Source organism: Bos indicus, chromosome 10 (genome assembly GCF_029378745.1).
Source record: "Bos indicus isolate NIAB-ARS_2022 breed Sahiwal x Tharparkar chromosome 10, NIAB-ARS_B.indTharparkar_mat_pri_1.0, whole genome shotgun sequence".
Taxonomy (NCBI): Eukaryota; Metazoa; Chordata; class Mammalia; order Artiodactyla; family Bovidae; genus Bos; species Bos indicus.
Genome location: NC_091769.1, coordinates 102,870,540 through 102,887,614, shown reverse-complemented (window position 1 = coordinate 102,887,614; position 17,075 = coordinate 102,870,540). Strand labels below are relative to the sequence as shown.

The 17,075-nt window shown below is 41.1% G+C and overlaps 1 protein-coding gene and 1 pseudogene across 2 annotated transcripts in view; one reads left to right on the top strand and one right to left on the bottom strand.

Annotated features, from left to right (window-relative positions):
- Nucleotides 1-9,809, bottom strand: part of TRIM69 (tripartite motif containing 69) — a 36,732-nt gene extending 26,923 nt beyond the window's left edge. Inside the window, exons 1-2 of one of the 2 annotated variants that reach the window (XM_070798042.1) lie at nt 9,609-9,809; nt 6,724-6,870 (exon numbers count right to left, since the gene is read on the bottom strand). In XM_070798042.1, coding sequence (XP_070654143.1) covers nt 6,724-6,789 — 66 coding nt within the window. In that variant the 5' untranslated portion in view covers nt 6,790-6,870; nt 9,609-9,809. The remainder of the gene's footprint in view (nt 1-6,723; nt 6,871-9,608) is intronic. The other variant, XM_019967990.2, reaches the window with a different exon arrangement.
- A 5,390-nt stretch (nt 9,810-15,199) lies between these two features.
- Nucleotides 15,200-17,069, top strand: LOC109565433 (methionine adenosyltransferase 2 subunit beta pseudogene; annotated as a pseudogene).
- The last annotated feature ends 6 nt before the right edge of the window (nt 17,070-17,075 follow it).

The following is a 17,075-nucleotide window of genomic DNA, read 5'->3' as shown; positions in this document are numbered from 1 at the left end:
CATCCGCTGGATCATGGAAAAAGAAAGAGAGTTCCAGAAAAACATCTATTTCTGCTTTATTGACTATGCCAAAGCCTTTGACTGTGTGGATCACAATAAACTGTGGAAAATTCTGAAAGAGATGGGAATACCAGACCACCTGACCTGCCTCTTGAGAAATCTGTATGCAGGTCAGGAAGCAACAGTTAGAACTGGACATGGAACAACAGACTGGTTCCAAATAGGAAAAGGAGTACGTCAAGGCTGTATATTGTCACCCTGCTTATTTAACTTATATGCAGAGTACATCATGAGAAACGCTGGGCTGGATGAAGCACAAGCTGGAATCAAGATCGCCAGGAGAAATATCAATAACCTCAGATATGCAGATGACACCACCTTTATGGCAGAAAGAGCCTCTTGATGAAGGTGAAAGAGGAGAGTGAAAAAGTTGGCTTAAAGCTCAACATTCAGAAAACGAAGATCATGGCATCTGGTCCAATCACTTCATGGCAAATAGATGGGGAAACAGTATCAGACTTTATTTTTCTGGGCTCGAAAATCACTGCAGATGGTGATTGCAGCCATGAAATTAAAAGACGCTTACTCAAGTTATGACCAACCTAGATAGCATATTCAAAAGCAGAGACATTACTTTGCCAACAAAGGTCTGTCTAGTCAAGGCTATGGTTTTTCCAGTGGTCATGTATGGATGTGAGAGTTGGACAGTGAAGAAAGCTGAGTGCCGAAGAATTGATGCTTTTGAATTATGGTGTTGGATAAGACTCTTGAGAGTCCCTTGGACTGCAAGGAGATCCAACCAGTCCATTCTAAAGGAGATCAGTCCTGGGTGTTCATTGGAAGGAGTGATGCTAAAGCTGAAACTCCAGTACTTTGGCCACCTCATGCAAAGAGTTGACTTATTGGAAAAGACCCTGATGCTGGGAGGGATTGGGGGCAGGAGTAGAAGGGGACAACAGAGGATGAGATGGCTGGATGGCATCATCGACTCGATGGACATGAGTTTGAGTGAACCCCGGGGGTTGGTGATGGACAAGAGAGGCCTGGCATGCTACAATTCATGGGGTCGCAAAGAGTCGGACACGACTGAGCAACTGAACTGGAACTGGAACTGGAGGGTGGAAAGAATCAGTTAGATGATCGAGACAAGAAGTACATTATAGAAACAGATGTGGGGAGTGACTGTGTTACATTAACCACAGCACTGTCCCTTGACTTTTCCTGGATTCCTGCCCCTAACACAACACCTTGCCTTCCTAGGGGCTCAACAAATGCGTTAGATGGATGGATGTTTATCCTCAGAATGCCTCTTCACTTAAGGTAACCTTTCTGAATCTCTGCTCTTGTAATAGACCCTTTACCCCAGCACCCTGTAGAAAGTGTTTTCTTAAAGCTTGCTGTGTAATTTACTAAACACTCATTTAATACATTAATTTTCATTCTCCTTGATGTATTGAGTGTCTCCTTTGTCTCTTGTGGTCCAATGCCGCCCTAGTTCTCTTGTCTCTGACCACTCCCCTGCCTTAGCTGGTTTCTCTTCCTTATCTCTGAGTAAATAATCACCAGAACTGTCTTCAGCGCTCTTCTGGTTCTGTACTCTCATCTTGCCAAGTGAGCTGTTCATTCCCATAACTTCATATACAGCTTCTACAAACATGACTCCCAAATCTGAATTTCTGAACCCAAAACTATGTCCTTTAAACTCAACATAACTTAAATAGAACTTGTCTCTCTTTCTAAACCAGTTTCTTCTCTCTTTTTTAAATTTATTTATTTTGGAATTGAAGGATAATTGCTTTACAGAATTTTGTTGTTTTCTGTCAAACCTCAACATGAATCAGCCATAGGTTTTCATATGTCCCCTCCCTTTTGAACCTCCTTCCCATCTCCCTCCCCATCCCACCCCTCTAGGTTGGTGCAGAGCACCTGTTTGAGTTTCCTGAGACATACAGCAAATTCCCATTGGTTATCTATTTTACATATGGTAATGTAAGTTTCCATGTTACTCTATCCAACTTGACTTCTCTGTTTCTATTTATTGAACTTCAGCATCTCACTTTTGAAATCTGAATTATCTTTGGCTATTTTCTTCTTCATTCTCTATCATCTAATCAGCTGCAAGATCTAGTTAATAATACTGATAGAAATGATAATTGCTAACCCTCATCTGGCTCAAAAATCCTTTTTTCCTCTCCATAGCCTACCAAAATAAGTTTTGTGTTTGTTTAAGGGCCCCAGAATTCAGAATTCTCTACAACATGTTGCAAACTTTTATTTCTAGTCTTATTTCCTACAGTTCTGTTGTATAGAAGGAATTTTAAATTTATCGTTCTTTTACATATTAATGAAAATAGAGGAAAACAATAGAATGGGAAATACTAGAGATCTCTTCAAGTAAATTAAAGATACCAAGGGAACATTTCATGCAAGGATGGGCACAATAAAGGACAGAAATGGTATGGATCTAACAGAAGCAGAAGATACTAAGAAGATGTGGCAAGAATACACAGAAGAACTATACAAAAAAGATCTTTATGACCCAGATAATCACGATCCTGTGATCACTCACCTAGAGCCAGACATCCTGGAATGTGAAGTCAAGAGGGCCTTAGGAAGCATCACTACGAACAAAGCTAGTGGAGGTGATGGAATTCCAGTTCAGATCAAATGAGATCAGATCAGTCGCTCAGTCATGTCCGACTCTTTGCGACCCCATGAACCGCAGCACGCCAGGCCTCCCTGTCCATCACCAACTCCTGGAGTTCACTCAGACTCATGTCCATCAAGTCAGTAATGCCATCCAGCCATCTCATCCTCTGTCATCCCCTTCTCCCCTTGCCCCCAATCCCTCCCAGCATCAGAGTCTTTTCCAATGAGTCAACTCTTCACATGAGGTGGCCAAAGTACTGGAGTTTCAGCTTTAGCATCATTCCTTCCAAAGAAATCCCAGGGCTGATCTCCTTCAGAATGGACTGGTTGGATCTCCTTGCAGTCCAAAGGACTCTCAAGAGTCTTATCCAACACCACAGTTCAAAAGCATCAATTCTTCGGCACTCAGCCTTCTTCACAGTCCAACTCTCACATCCATACATGACCACAGGAAAAACCATAGCCTTGACTAGACAAACCTTTGTTGGCAAAGTAATGTCTCTGCTTTTGAATATGCTATCTAGGTTGGTCATAACTTTTCTTCCAAGGAGTAAGCTTCTTTTAATTTCATGGCTGCAATCACCATCTGCAGTGATTTTGGAGCCCAGAAAAACAAAGTCTGACACTGTTTCCCCATTTATTTCCCATGAAATGATGGGACCAGATGCCATGATCTTCGTTTTCTGAATGTTGAGCTTTAAGCCAACTTTTTCACTCTCCACTTTCACCTTCATCAAGAGGCTTTTTAGTTCCTCTTCACTTTCTGCCGTAAGGGTGGTGTCATCTGCATATCTGAGGTTATTGATATTTCTCCCGGCAATCTAGATTCCAGCTTGTGTTTCTTCCAGTCCAGCGTTTCTCATGATGTACTCTGCATATAAGTTAAATAAACAGGGTGACAATATACAGCCTTGACGAACTCCTTTTCCTATTTGGAACCAGTCTGTTGTTCCATGTCCAGTTCTAACTGTTGCTTCCTGACCTGCATACAGGTTTCTCAAGAGGCAGGTCAGGTGGTCTGGTATTCCCATCTCTTTCAGAATTTTCCACAGTTTATTGTGATCCACACTGTCAAAGGCTTTGGCATAGTCAATAAAGCAGAAATAGATGTTTTTCTGGAACTCTCTTGCTTTTCTGATGATCCAGCGGATGTTGGCAATTTGATCTCTGGTTCCTCTGCCTTTTCTAAAACCAGCTTGAACATCTGGAAGGTCGCGGTTCACGTATTGCTGAAGCCTGGCTTGGAGAATTTTAAGCATTACTTTACTAGCGTGTGAGATGAGTGAATTGTGTGGTCGTTTGAGCATTCTTTGGCATTGCCTTTCTTTGGGATTGGAATGAAAACTGACCTTTTCCAAAGTCCTGTGGCCACTGCTGAGTTTTCCAAATTTGCTGGCATATTGAGTGCAGCACTTTCACAGCATCATCTTTCAGGATTTGGAATAGCTCAACTGGAATTCTATCACCTCCTATTTGTTTGTGGAGATGCTTCCTAAGGCCCACTTGACTTCACATTCCAGGATGTCTGGCTCTAGGTGAGTGATAACACCATCATGATTATCTTGGTCTTGAAGATCTTTTTTGTACAGTTCTTCTGTGTATTCTTGCCATCCCTTCTTAATATCTTCTGCTTCTGTTAGGTCCATACCATTTCTGTCCTTTATCGAGCCCATCTTTGCATGAAGTGTTCGTTTGGTATCTCTGATTTTCTTGAAGAGATCTCTAGTCTTTCCCATTCTGTTGTTTTCCTCTAGTTCTTTGCACTGATCGCTGAAGAAGGCTTTCTTATCTCTTCTTGCTATTCTTTGGAACTCTGCATTCAGATGTTTATATCTTTCCTTTTCTCCTTTGCTTTTCACTTCTCTTCTTTTCACAGCTATTTGTAAGGCCTCCCCAGACAGCCATTTCACTTTTTTGCATTTCTTTTCCATGGGAATGGTCTTGATCCCTGTCTCCTGTACAATGTCACGAACCTCAGTCCATAGTTCTTCAGGCACTCTATCTATCAGATCTAGGCCCTTAAATCTATTTCTCACTTCCACTGTATAATCATAAGGGATTTGGTTTAGGTCATACCTGGTCTAGTGGTTTTCCCTACTTTCTTCAATTTAAGTCTGAATTTGGCAATAAGGAGTTCATGGTCTGAGCCACAGTCAGCTCCTGTCTTGTTTTTGCTGACTGTATAGAGCTTCTCCATCTGGTGATGTCCATGTATAGAGTCTTCTCTTGTGTTGTTGGAAAAGGGTGTTTGTTATGACCAGTGCATTTTATTGGCAAAACTCTATTAGTCTTTGCCCTACTTCATTCCATATTCCAAGGCCAAATTTGCCTGTTACTCCAGGTGTTTCTTGAGGGGACTTTTGCATTCCAGTCTCCTATAATAAAAAGGACATCTTTTTTGGGTGTTAGTTCTAAAAAGTCTTGTAGGAATTCCAGGTGAGCAATTTCAAATCCTAAAAGACGATGCTGTGAAAGCGCTGCACTCAATATGCCAGCAAATTTTTGAAAACTCAGCAGTGGCCACAGGACTGGAAAAGGTCAGTTTTCATTCCAATTCCAAAGAAAGGCAACACCAAAGAATGCTCAAACTATTGCACAATTGAACTCATCTCACATGCTAGTAAAGTCATGCTCAAAATTCTCCAAGCCAAGCTTCAGCAATATGTGAACCGTGAACTTCCATATATTCAAGCTGGTTTTAGAAAAGGCAGAGGAACCAGAGATCAAATTTCCAACATCCACTGGATCATCGAAAAAGCAAGAGAATTCCAGAAAAACATCTATTTCCGGTTTATTGACTGTGCCAAAGCCTTTGACTGTGTGGATCACAACAAACTCTGGAAAATTCTTTAAGAGATGGACCACCTGACCTGCCTCTTGAGAAATCTGTATGCAGGTCAGGAAGCAACAGGTAGAACTGGACATGGAGCGACAAACTGGTTCCAAATAGGAAAAGGAATACGTCAAGGCTGTATATTGTCACCATGCTCATTTAACTGATATGCAGAGTATCTTGAGAAATACTGGGCTGGAAGAAGCACAAGCTGGAATCAAGATTGCCGGGAGAAGGATCATTAACCTCAGATATGCAGATGACACCACCCTTAGGGCAGAAAGCGAAGACCTAAAGAGCCTCTTGATGAAAGTGAAAGAGGAGAGTGAAAAAGTTGACTTAAAGCTCAACATTCAGAAAACGAAGATCATGACATCTGGTCCCATCATTCATGGCAAATAGATGGGGAAACAGTGGAAACAGTGACACACTTTATTTTGGAGGGCTCCAAAATCACCATAGATGGTGACTGTAGCCATGAAATTAAAAGACACTTACTCCTTGGAAGAAAATTGTGACCAACCTAGACAGCATATTAGAAAGCAGAGACATTACTTTGTCAGCAAAAGTCCATCTAGTCAAAGCTATGATTTTTCCAGTATGGATATAAGAGTGGGACTGTAAAGAAAGCTGAATGCCAAAGAATTGATGCTTTTGAACTGTGGTGCTGGAGAAGACTCTTTGAGAGTCGCTTGGACTGCATGGAGTTCCAACTAGTCCATCCTAAAGGAAATCAACCCTGGTTATTAATTGAAAGGACTGATACTGAAGCTGAAACTCCAATACTTTGGCCACCAGATGCAAAGAGCTGAATCATTTGAAAAGACCCTGATGCTGGGAAAGATTGAAGGCGGGAGGAGAAGGGGATGACAGAGGATGAGATGGATGGCGTCACCAACTCAATGGACATGAGTCTGAGTACACTCTGGGAGTTGGTGAGGGACAAGGAGGCCTGGCGTGCTGCAGTCCATGGGGTCGCAAAGAGTCGGACACAACTGAGCAATTAAACTGAACTGAACTGATAAATACAAATAATAAATGCTGAAGAGTGTGTGGAGAAAAGGAAAGCCTCCTACATTTTTGATGGGACTGTAACTTGGTATAACCACTATGGAGAACAGTATGGATGTTCCCTAAGAAACTAAAAGTAGATCTACCATGTGATCTAGCAGTCCCACTCCTGGACATACATTAGGAGAAAACCATAATCCAAAAAGATAACATGCACCCCCACTACTTACAACAGCCACGACACAGCAGCACCCTGAATGTCCATCAAGAGAGGAATGGATAAAGAAGATGTACATACACACAGTGGAATATTACTCAGCCGTGAAGAGAAGGACATGATGCCATTGGCAGCAACATGGGTGGACCTAGAGATCACCCTAAACGAAGTGAGCCAGAGAAAGACAGATTTCAGCGGATATCACTGGTGTGAGGAGTCTAATTTTTTAAATGATACAAATGAACTTATTTACAAAACAGAAACAAACTTCTGGTTACCAAAGGGGAAATGTCGGGGGGAGGGCAAATCCAGAGCTTGGCATATTCATGCACACACTACTATATATATAAGATAGATAACCAACAAGGACAAGCAATTGTATAATACAGGGAACTCTACTCAATATTTTGTGAGAACCTGTCAGAGAAATAATCTAAAAAAGAATGAATATATGTGTATGTATAAGTGAATCACTTTGCCATACAACTGAAACTAATACTACATTGTAAATCAACTATACACCAATAACATTAAAATTTTAAAACTTAAGTAGACTAGTTGTTGCTAGGGCTGGAGCAAGAGGGAAATGAAGAGTGATTGCTAATGGTATGGAATTTCTTTCAGAGTGATAAACATGTTCTAAAGTTAGATAATGGTGATGGTTGTACAACTTTGTGAATATGCAAAAAGTCACTGAATTGCACACTATAGAAGGGTGAATTTTGTGATATGAAATATATGTATTTCATGTGAATTCATCTTGCCAGTTGAGGTTTTGCCAGTTATCCTGACTTTCAAGAGTATAGCCGCTGCTATAAATCAAGGGATTCTCTTAATCTTATTAGCTAATATTTATTGATCTTTCATTGTGCAAAATACTGTGTATAAATGAACCCTCATATAACATTATATAGAGTTCACAAAGAGTTAGACATGACTTAGTGACTGTACAACAGCAAGTTTATGAGATAGATATTTTTCCATTTTTAAGGAGATTGAAGATTGTGTGTTAAATCACTTCAGTCGTATCTGACTCTTTGCAACCCTATGGACTGTAGCCCACCAGGCTCCTCTGTCCATGGGATTCTCCAGGCATGAATACTGGAGGTGATTGCCATTCCATCCTCCAGGGGATCTTCCCGACTCAGGGATTGAACCCACATCTTTTACATCTCCTGCATTGGCAGGAGTGTTCTTTACCACTAGTGCCAACTGACATTGAAGCTTAGAGAGGTTAAAGAACTTGCCAAGGTTACATAGTAATTAAGTGATGAAGCTTGGGTTTGAACTGTTTGTATGACCAAGAACCCATTATCCTAATAATCATTTAGTCACCAGAAAGCCAACCAGTGTTTTATGCAGTTGAATTTATCAAATGGATCAAATTTGTGAGGGAAAAAACCTATAAAAACTTCCTACTGCTCTAGAGGGAGGAGTGCAATCGGAAATCAAAGAAGTTTCTGACATTGCTCTACCTGGAAATCTTAGGAAATCACACCCACTGACAGACCCTTTTGGAAAGTCTAACCTTAAGGCAGAGGGAGGGAAATTCAAGTCAGGGATTGATTTCATCCTTCTAAGCCTGTCTAAGAAAGCCATCCTTCTCCACTCACCAAGCACATTCTTCTAGAACAGAGAAAAGGCAAGGAGTAATGAAGTCCTTGGAAACTTGCAGAAGAAATACTTAGTTTTTCCCTGAGATTTTTTTTCCTGACTTTTAAATTGTGATTTTTGAAATCATGATTAATAAAATATTTAAGGGAATTTGTTGTTTGGTAATGACCTTTGTTGCATTATTTAAGAGCATTTTTTCTCAGTTTTTATTACTTCAAAGTAATTTTTTAAAACTTTGATGGGCAGATTTTCTGAAGAATTAACCAAAAGATCAGAGAAATATGATTCATCTTTACAGGACAAATCACATGGCAGAGTCACCAGACTAGCAAGACATGCTTCACAGATCCTGCCATTTTCACAGAAGGGAGAATTATGAATTTTTTGACTTATCAGAGCTCAGAATTGAAAGAGATCTTAAGTCATTTAATTCACTCCTTTCCAGCTTCTGCTTGAAATTTTGAAATAAGGGGAGGTTCACAATTACACTATTTTTTTATTATTAGAAAAAAGTATCTATTTTTACTGACCTCACTGTAAAGGAATAAGAATGTAGTAGGAATAGGCAGTAATGAAAACTTTTTTCTCTAGAAATTATAAACAGAATACTTACACCTTGTTTCAACAGCTAAGGACAGAGAAGGGTAAGAGCAAATCTAAAGGTCCTGTGATAGAGGAAATTAGAACCTGATCTTAATGACTAATATACATATAATTTAAACTATATAAGAAGTGGTAACTAACGGAAATGATAATTCATGTCACAGTTTCTTGTTGATGAATCTTAGTGAGTTTTTTTTTTTTTTTACTTTCCTGAAGTTGTAGTAAATAAACATCTTATAGCTATATGACAATCAAGAAAACACTAACTTCAGAGTATAACTGCATTATTTTAGCTCTGAAGAGATCTTGAAGGAATTCAATTTACCGTGTTTAATCAATTCAACTTCAAGTGTTAAATACCAAGTGTGATAGTATAATGAGGAAATAAAATTTTTTCAATATAAAACTATAATAACATGATTACAGAAAGAAGGAAAGTATATTTTTGTATAGTTAATTTTTCTCAAAAGTTTGTGGTGGATTTCAATACTTCCTACCATACTCTCTTCTCTAAATTCTCAATTATTCCAAGGCCTGGAAAGAATATAGAAGCTATAAACTGCCACAAGTTAACTCTTTCCCTGAATTTTCTTTCATGCTGTAAAATCCATGCCCTCTTCTGTGATCCAGTTTTCCACATTATATTCAGGAAACCAGCTAACTTAGAAAAAGGTTGCTCACCTCCATGAAGCTCTATCAGCAGGCCACCGGGGGGCAGAGATAGACACTTGGACCAGAGCTCAACAGGCCTCTAGGATGGTTGCAGATCAGGAGTCTGAGACTTGTTAGTTTGCTAAGAATGGGCCCAGAGCATGAGAGAAGGAGGGAAAGTTCAGGAGCTGGGGAGACAGGAAGGCCAGAGTGAGGTCTGGCAGATTCCGTGACAGTTTGTCAGTTGCTTTGGTCATCGTTAGCTTAAGAGAAAGAGAAACCCTGATTGGAACAGCCTCCCTGCCCACCGTTTTTTGGCAGGGAATGGAAAACAACTCATTTAGATTCAAGGTGGCAGTCTAATCTTAAGGGTCACATATCCCCATTGCTGGCCTACACTGCTACCCGAAAGTGGAATGTCATCATTTGCCTGTAAGACTAATGCATGAGGAATAACCACTTCATCCCTGCTCCTGATTTCATCACAGCGTTGAGACCCAGCTGAGTGGCGTTGCTGTTGCTGCTGCTGCTTCTAAGTCGCTTCAGTCATGTCCGACTCTGTGCTACCCCAGAGACAGCAGCCCACCAGGCTCCCCTGTCCCTGGGATTCTCCAGGCAAGAACACTGGAGTGGGTTGCCATTTCCTTCTCCAATGCATGAAAGTGAAAAGTGAAAGTGAAGTCGCTCAGTCGTGTCCGACACTTAGTGACCCCATGGACTGCAGCCCACCAGGCTCCTCCGTCCATGGGATTTTCCAGGCAAGAGTGCTGGAGTGGGGTACCATTGCCTTCTCCCATTCCACCTGAGAACTTACATTCCATTGAAACAGCCTATGCACTGTGTCTCTGAGAAAGTAATATGCCTGGAGAACCCCAGACCATAAGGACGCAAGATGAGAGAAGTCTCATTTTAAACACTTTGACAGTTTTCACTGGCAGTGATCAGTACCTAGCCTGTGCTCCTGAGTGACCTGTTAAGCGCCAGAACAGGACCCATGGTTCTCACAGTGGCTCCTCCAACTCAGTCTGTTTTCTCCTATGTCAGCTCCTACCTAGCTGTTCAGTCTTATGCCCATGACCCTCCCACAAGTGTGTGATTGCTTACATATGCTGCTTCTGTGGCTGTGCACATGCTGATTCTTCTTCTGGGGGCCCACCCTCCCTCACTCCAATCTTCATCTCTTCAGTAAACTCTTCCATAACCAGTCCCTTGTAGAAAATACTTTGCTGCTTGTATACCACCTCAGCCTCAGCCCTGTTGACATTTTGGGCTGCCTAAGTCTTTGTTGTTGGGGAGCTGACCTATGAATTTGAGGATGTTTAGCCGCATCTCTGGCCTCTGCTCACTAGATGCCAGTATCACCCCCACTCCCAAGTTGTGAGAATCAAAATTATCTCCTGACATTGCCAAATGTCTGCTGGGGATATGGGAGTGGGACCCATCCTCCAGCTGAGAACCACTGCTTCACACATTTGTATAGCACAATAGACCATTGTACATGAAGTGAAAGTGAAGTCGCTCAGTCGTTTCCGACTCTTTGCGACCCCATGGACTGCAGCCTACCAGGCTCCTCCGTCCATGGAATTTTCCAGGCAAGAATACTGGAGTGGGGTGCCATTGCCTTCTTCTTCTTCTCCTTTGTACATGTTTGTACATAATTATTTTAACAGTTTGAATGCATGTCTGCCCCCTCCCTAAGTTATGAACAGCCGCTGGGTTATGCTGTGTCATGCTTACCTTGATGGTACACAGCATTCATTGGATCAAGTTCTTTGTCAAATAAATGGCTATGAAATGTTGATGATCACCTAGAAATCATGTCCCCAAGTTAAAAAAAAAAAATGTTTCATCTTGAATGTTTTATTGTTGGTTAAAATGTTTAACAATGTTTAGTAAAGATGATTGTATTGAACATTGAAGTCAGCACATTCTTGAGTCTTTGACCCTGGGGCAAGAATAGTGGGTTAGGAGAGACAAGCCTTGTCTCCCTCCAGAATGATGAGTAACCTTGGCTAAGATGTCTTAACTCCTCTGGAATCAGTTCTTCCATCTGTAAAGTATGAATTCCTGAGGCTTCCCTTCTACCTTCAAAATTTGTTATTCCAAAACCTATTTAGCAAAAGGTCCAAAATCTCACAAAAAGGCATTTCAAGATTTTATTTCACTATTCAAAAATAAAGTTTTGGGCAAGGGGGCAGTAGACAGTGGTGTTTAATAAACTACATACCAGCTCTATGATGACCTAGAAGGGTGGGATGGGGGGAGTGGGGAGGGAGGGAGGTCCCAGAGGGAGGGGATATACGTATACATATGGCTGATTCATGTTGTCCTACAGCAGAAACTAACACAACATTGTAAAGCAATTATACACTAATAAAAAAATATAAACTACATACCAGGTTTTACCATATAATTGGTAATCGGGGGTAGTAGAAAATGAAAATATAGTCATAAGCCAAAGTTGCTTTTCTTTTCCAAGCCTTAATTTTATCATATGTAAAATGGAGATGATGGGGAGTTCCCTGGTGGTCCAGTGGTTAGGACTCTGCCCTTCTGCTGCAGAGGACACAAGTGCCATCCCTGGTTGAGGAACTAAGATCCCACAAGCCACGTGGCAAGGCCAAAAAATTTTTAAATAAATAAAAAGTAAAATAGAGATAGTAATACATACCTCAGAGGATTGTTTCGAGGATTAAATGAGATAATTTATGTAAAGTACTGAGCAGCATCTGGCATATAGTAAGCACCCAATAAATAGTCATAGCTATTGTTATTGTTATTGCACTAACATTGATACAGAAAATAGTTTACAAAACTAATGCCCCTTCAAATTAACTTTGTCTTGAAATATAACAAGAGATATTAGTATCTATAAGAGGAATTAATCTTAACAAGAAGTATTAATCTTCAAGAACTCCAGTGGAACTTAATATAAATTGGAAGTTCAATTTTCCATCTTCAAGACTCCAAGAAAGCTACTGAGAAGTCAGTTATTTCCTCTTTTATGCCCCAGTAGCAACTAGCAGAAATTTCCATCATAGATTTTATTTCACTGCATTATTATTTATTTTTTAAAGATCTATTTATTTACTGACTGTGCTGTGTCTTCGTTGCTGCATGGTTTTCTCTAGTTGTGGCAAGCAGGGGCCACTCTTCGTTGCGGTGCTCAGGCTTCTCATTATGGTGGCTTCTCTTGTTGCAGAGCAGGGGCTCTAGGTGTGCGGGCTTCAGTCATTGTGACACGTGGGCTCGGTAGTTGCAGTTCTTGAGCTCCAGGGCACAGCTTCAGCATTGTGGAGCACCGGCTTAGTTGCCCCTTGGCACCTGGAATCTTCTGTCCCTTGCATTGCAGGGTGGACTCTTAACTACTGGACCAGCAGGGAGGCCCTTCACTACATTCTTTCTTTCTTTCTTTGTATTATAACTGTTTTCACATCTCTTGACCCCTAGTTGTGAGCTTCTTGCAAGTGAAAGTGAAAGTCGCTCAGTCGTGTCCCACTCTTTGCGACCCAGAATTCTCCAGGCCAGAATACTGGAGTGGGTTGCCTTTCTCTTCTCCAGGGTATCTTCCCAACCCAGGGATCAAACCCAGGTCTCCTGCATTGCAGGCGGATTCTTTACCAGCTGAGCCACCAGGGAAGCCCAAGAATACTGGAGTGGGTCGCTGTCCATTTCTCCAGCAGATCTTCCTGACCCAGGAATCAAGCCGGGGTCTCCTGCATTGCACGCAGATTCTTTACCATCTTTGATACGATCTTATTCATCTTTTTAACAACATAGGTCTATCATACTATAAAAAAAATTATTTTAAATTGGAGGATAATTGCTTTACAATGTTGTGTTGGTTTCTACCACACAAGAACATGAATCAGCCATAAGTATATATATGTCCCTTCCCTCTTGAACCTACCTCCTACCCTCCACCCTACTCCACCCCACTCCTCTAGGTTGTCACACAGCACTGGGTTGAGCTTCCTGTGTTATACAGCAGCTTCCCACTAGCTAGCTGTTTCTCACATGGTAATGTATATGTTTCTATGCTGCTCTCTCAGTTAGGTCCATGCTCTCCTTCCCTGGCTGTGTTCATAAGTCTGTTCTCTATGTCTGCATCTTTATTCCTGTCCTGCAGATAGGGTCATCAGTACCATTTTTCTACATTCCATATACATGCATTAATATACAGTATTTGTTTTTTCTTTCTGACTTGCTTCACTCTATAACAGGCTCTAGGTTCATCTACCTCCCTAGAATTGACTCAAATTTGTTCCTTTTTATGGCTGAATAATATTTCATTGTGTATATGTACCACGTCTGCTTTGCCCATTCACCTGTCAATGGACATCCAGGTTGCTTCCATGTCCTAGCTATTGTAAATAGTGCTGCAGTGAACATTGGGGTACATGTGTCTTTTTGAATTATGGTTTTCCCAGGATATATGCCCAGTAGTGGGATTGCTGGGTCATATGATAGTTCTAATCCTAGTTTTTAAAGAAATTCCCATATGTTCTGCATATGGTTATGTCAATTAACATTCCCACCAACGGTGCAAGAGGGTTCCCTTTTCTCCATATCCTGGCCCCCATTTATTGTTTGTACATTTTTTGATGATGGTCACTCTGACCATGTGAGGTGATACCTCATTTTAGTTTTTAATTTGCAAAGAATCCGCCTGCAGTACAGGAGATCTGGGTTCGATCTCTGGGTTGGGAAGATCACCTGGAGAAGGGAAAGGCTACCCACTCCAGTATTCTGGCCTGGAGAATTCCATAGACTGTATAGTCCATGGGGTCACAAAGAATCGGACACAACTGAGTGACTTTCACTTTCACTTTTCATTTTATCTAACAATGAGCAATGTTGAGCATTTTTTCATGTGTTTATTGGCCATCTGTATGTCTTCTTTGGAGAAATGTCTTTTTAGGTCTTCTACCCATTTTTTGATTGGGTTGTTTGTTTATCTGATATTGAGCTGCATGAGCTGCTTGTATATTTTGGAGATTAATCCTTTGTCAGTTGCTTCATTTGCAATTATTTTCTCCCATTCTGAGGATTGTCTTTTCATCTTGTTTATGGTTTCCTTTGCTGTACAAAAGCTTTTAAGTTTAATTTCCCTGGTGGCTCAGACGGTGAAGAATCTGCCTGCAATGGAGGAGACCAAGGTTCAATCTCTGGATCGGGAAGATCCCCTGGAGAAGGAAATGGCAACCCACTCCAGTATTCTTGCCTGGAGAATCCCACGGACAGAGGAACCTGGAAGGCTACATAAGGTCGCAAAGAGAGAGACTAACACTTTCACTTTTCAGGTCCCATTTGTTTGTTTTTAGTACCGTTATTCTAGGAGGTGGGTCATAGAGGATCTTGCTTCAATTTATGTCAAAGAGTCTTCTGCCTATGTTTTCCTCTAAGAGTTTTATAGTTTCTGGTCTTACATTTAGGTCTTTAGTCCATTTTGAGTTTATTTTTGTGTTTGGTGTTAGAAAGTGTTCTAATTTCTTTCTTTTACACTAGCTCTCCAGTTTTGCCAGCACCACTTATTGAAGAGACTGTTTTTCCCCATTGTATATTCTTGTCTTCCAGCGGCTACTGGAGCAGGAGATATAATACTATTAGAATTCTTTTCTAGCGGCCCGCCGCGATCCCGGGCTGAAGGAAGTGGCAGTCGCTGCGGCGGCGGCGGCGACGACAGCGCAAAGACGGCGGGCATGGTGGGCCGGGAGAAAGAGCTCTCTATCCACTTTGTTCCCGGGGACTGCCGGTTGGTGGAGGAGGAAGTTAACATCCCCAACAGGCGCGTTCTCATTACTGGTGCCACTGGGCTTTTTGGCAGAGCTGTGTACAAAGAATTTCAGCAGAATAATTGGCATGCCGTTGGCTGTGGTTTTAGAAGAGCAAGACCAAAATTTGAGCAGGTCAATCTCTTGGATTCTAATGCAGTTCATCACATCATTTATGATTTTCAGCCCCATGTCATCGTACACTGTGCAGCAGAGAGAAGGCCAGATGTTGTAGAAAATCACCCAGATACTGCTTCTCAACTTAATGTGGATGCTTCTGGGAATTTAGCAAAGGAAGCAGCTGCAATTGGAGCATTTCTAATCTACATTAGCTCTGATTATGTTTTTGATGGAACAAACCCATCTTATAGAGAGGAAGACATACCAAATCCCCTAAATCTATATGGCAAAACAAAATTAGAAGGAGAAAAGGCCGTCCTGGAGAACAATTTAGGAGCTGCTGTTTTGAGAATTCCTGTTCTGTATGGAGAAGTTGAAAGGCTTGAGGAAAGTGCTGTGACTATTATGTTTGATAAAGTGCAGTTCAGCAACAAGTCCGCAAACATGGACCACTGGCAGCAACGGTTCCCCACGCACGTCAAAGATGTGGCCACCGTGTGTCGTCAGTTAGCAGAGAAGAGGATGCTGGATCCATCAATTAAGGGAACCTTTCACTGGTCTGGCAACGAACAGATGACTAAGTATGAAATGGCGTGTGCAATTGCAGATGCCTTCAACCTCCCCAGCAGCCACTTAAGACCGATAACTGACAGTCCTGTCGTAGGAGCACAACGTCCGAGAAATGCTCAGCTTGATTGCTCTAGATTGGAGACCTTGGGCATTGGCCAGCGAACACCATTTCGAACTGGAATCAAAGAGTCACTCTGGCCTTTCCTGATTGACAAGAGATGGAGACAGACGGTCTTTCATTAGTGTATGTGTGGTGGTGGGGGTGGTGGTAGTGTTTTTTAAAACGAGAAGTCAAGAAGTCATGGCACTTTTTAAAGAAAAAAGGAAATAGTTTTGTATGAGTGCTCTTCGATTGTGACTCATGATCTTTCAGGTAAATGATGCTCTTGCACAAGTGAAATTGTCTAGGGAAATTTAAGGGCAATAATGCCTCGTTTGAAGTAATGATTTTCTCATTTTGTTCTGCCTCAATTTGCTGTGTGAATATAGTAAATTATGATTTTCAAGTATTTGAGAGCCAGGATGAAATACATCTGCTGTAGACTTTTTTGGGGGGGGCAGGGGGAAGAAATGCATTGTTCATTCCTATAAATAACCTCTACATTTTCAGGACTTTTACAACTGTTGATCCTTTAATGTTTTAAATTGTGTTAAATGGCATACAAATCATTGGTGTTCATTGTTTGCTTTGCTTGAGTTCAGATCAAAATGTTTGAAGAAAGAAACTTTATTTTTGCAACCTAAGTGTAGTTTTTATGCTTGAGATATTTCAACATGTTATGTATATTGAAACTCCTGCAGCTTGATACCTCCTGCTTTTGTAGCAGTGAACAGTGAATGTTTGAGAGAGAGAGAATGTGTGTATGTGAATGTATTTTTTAAATATATATGAAACTGTCCTTTTCACTCCATGTCACTAAGTGATATTTCATATGTGCAGTTATACTAATAGTAATGGGCCTTGTAAGTCTTTTGACATTCATGAATAATAATAAATATGTACTGCTAGCATGGTAATGCTTAAAAAAAAAAA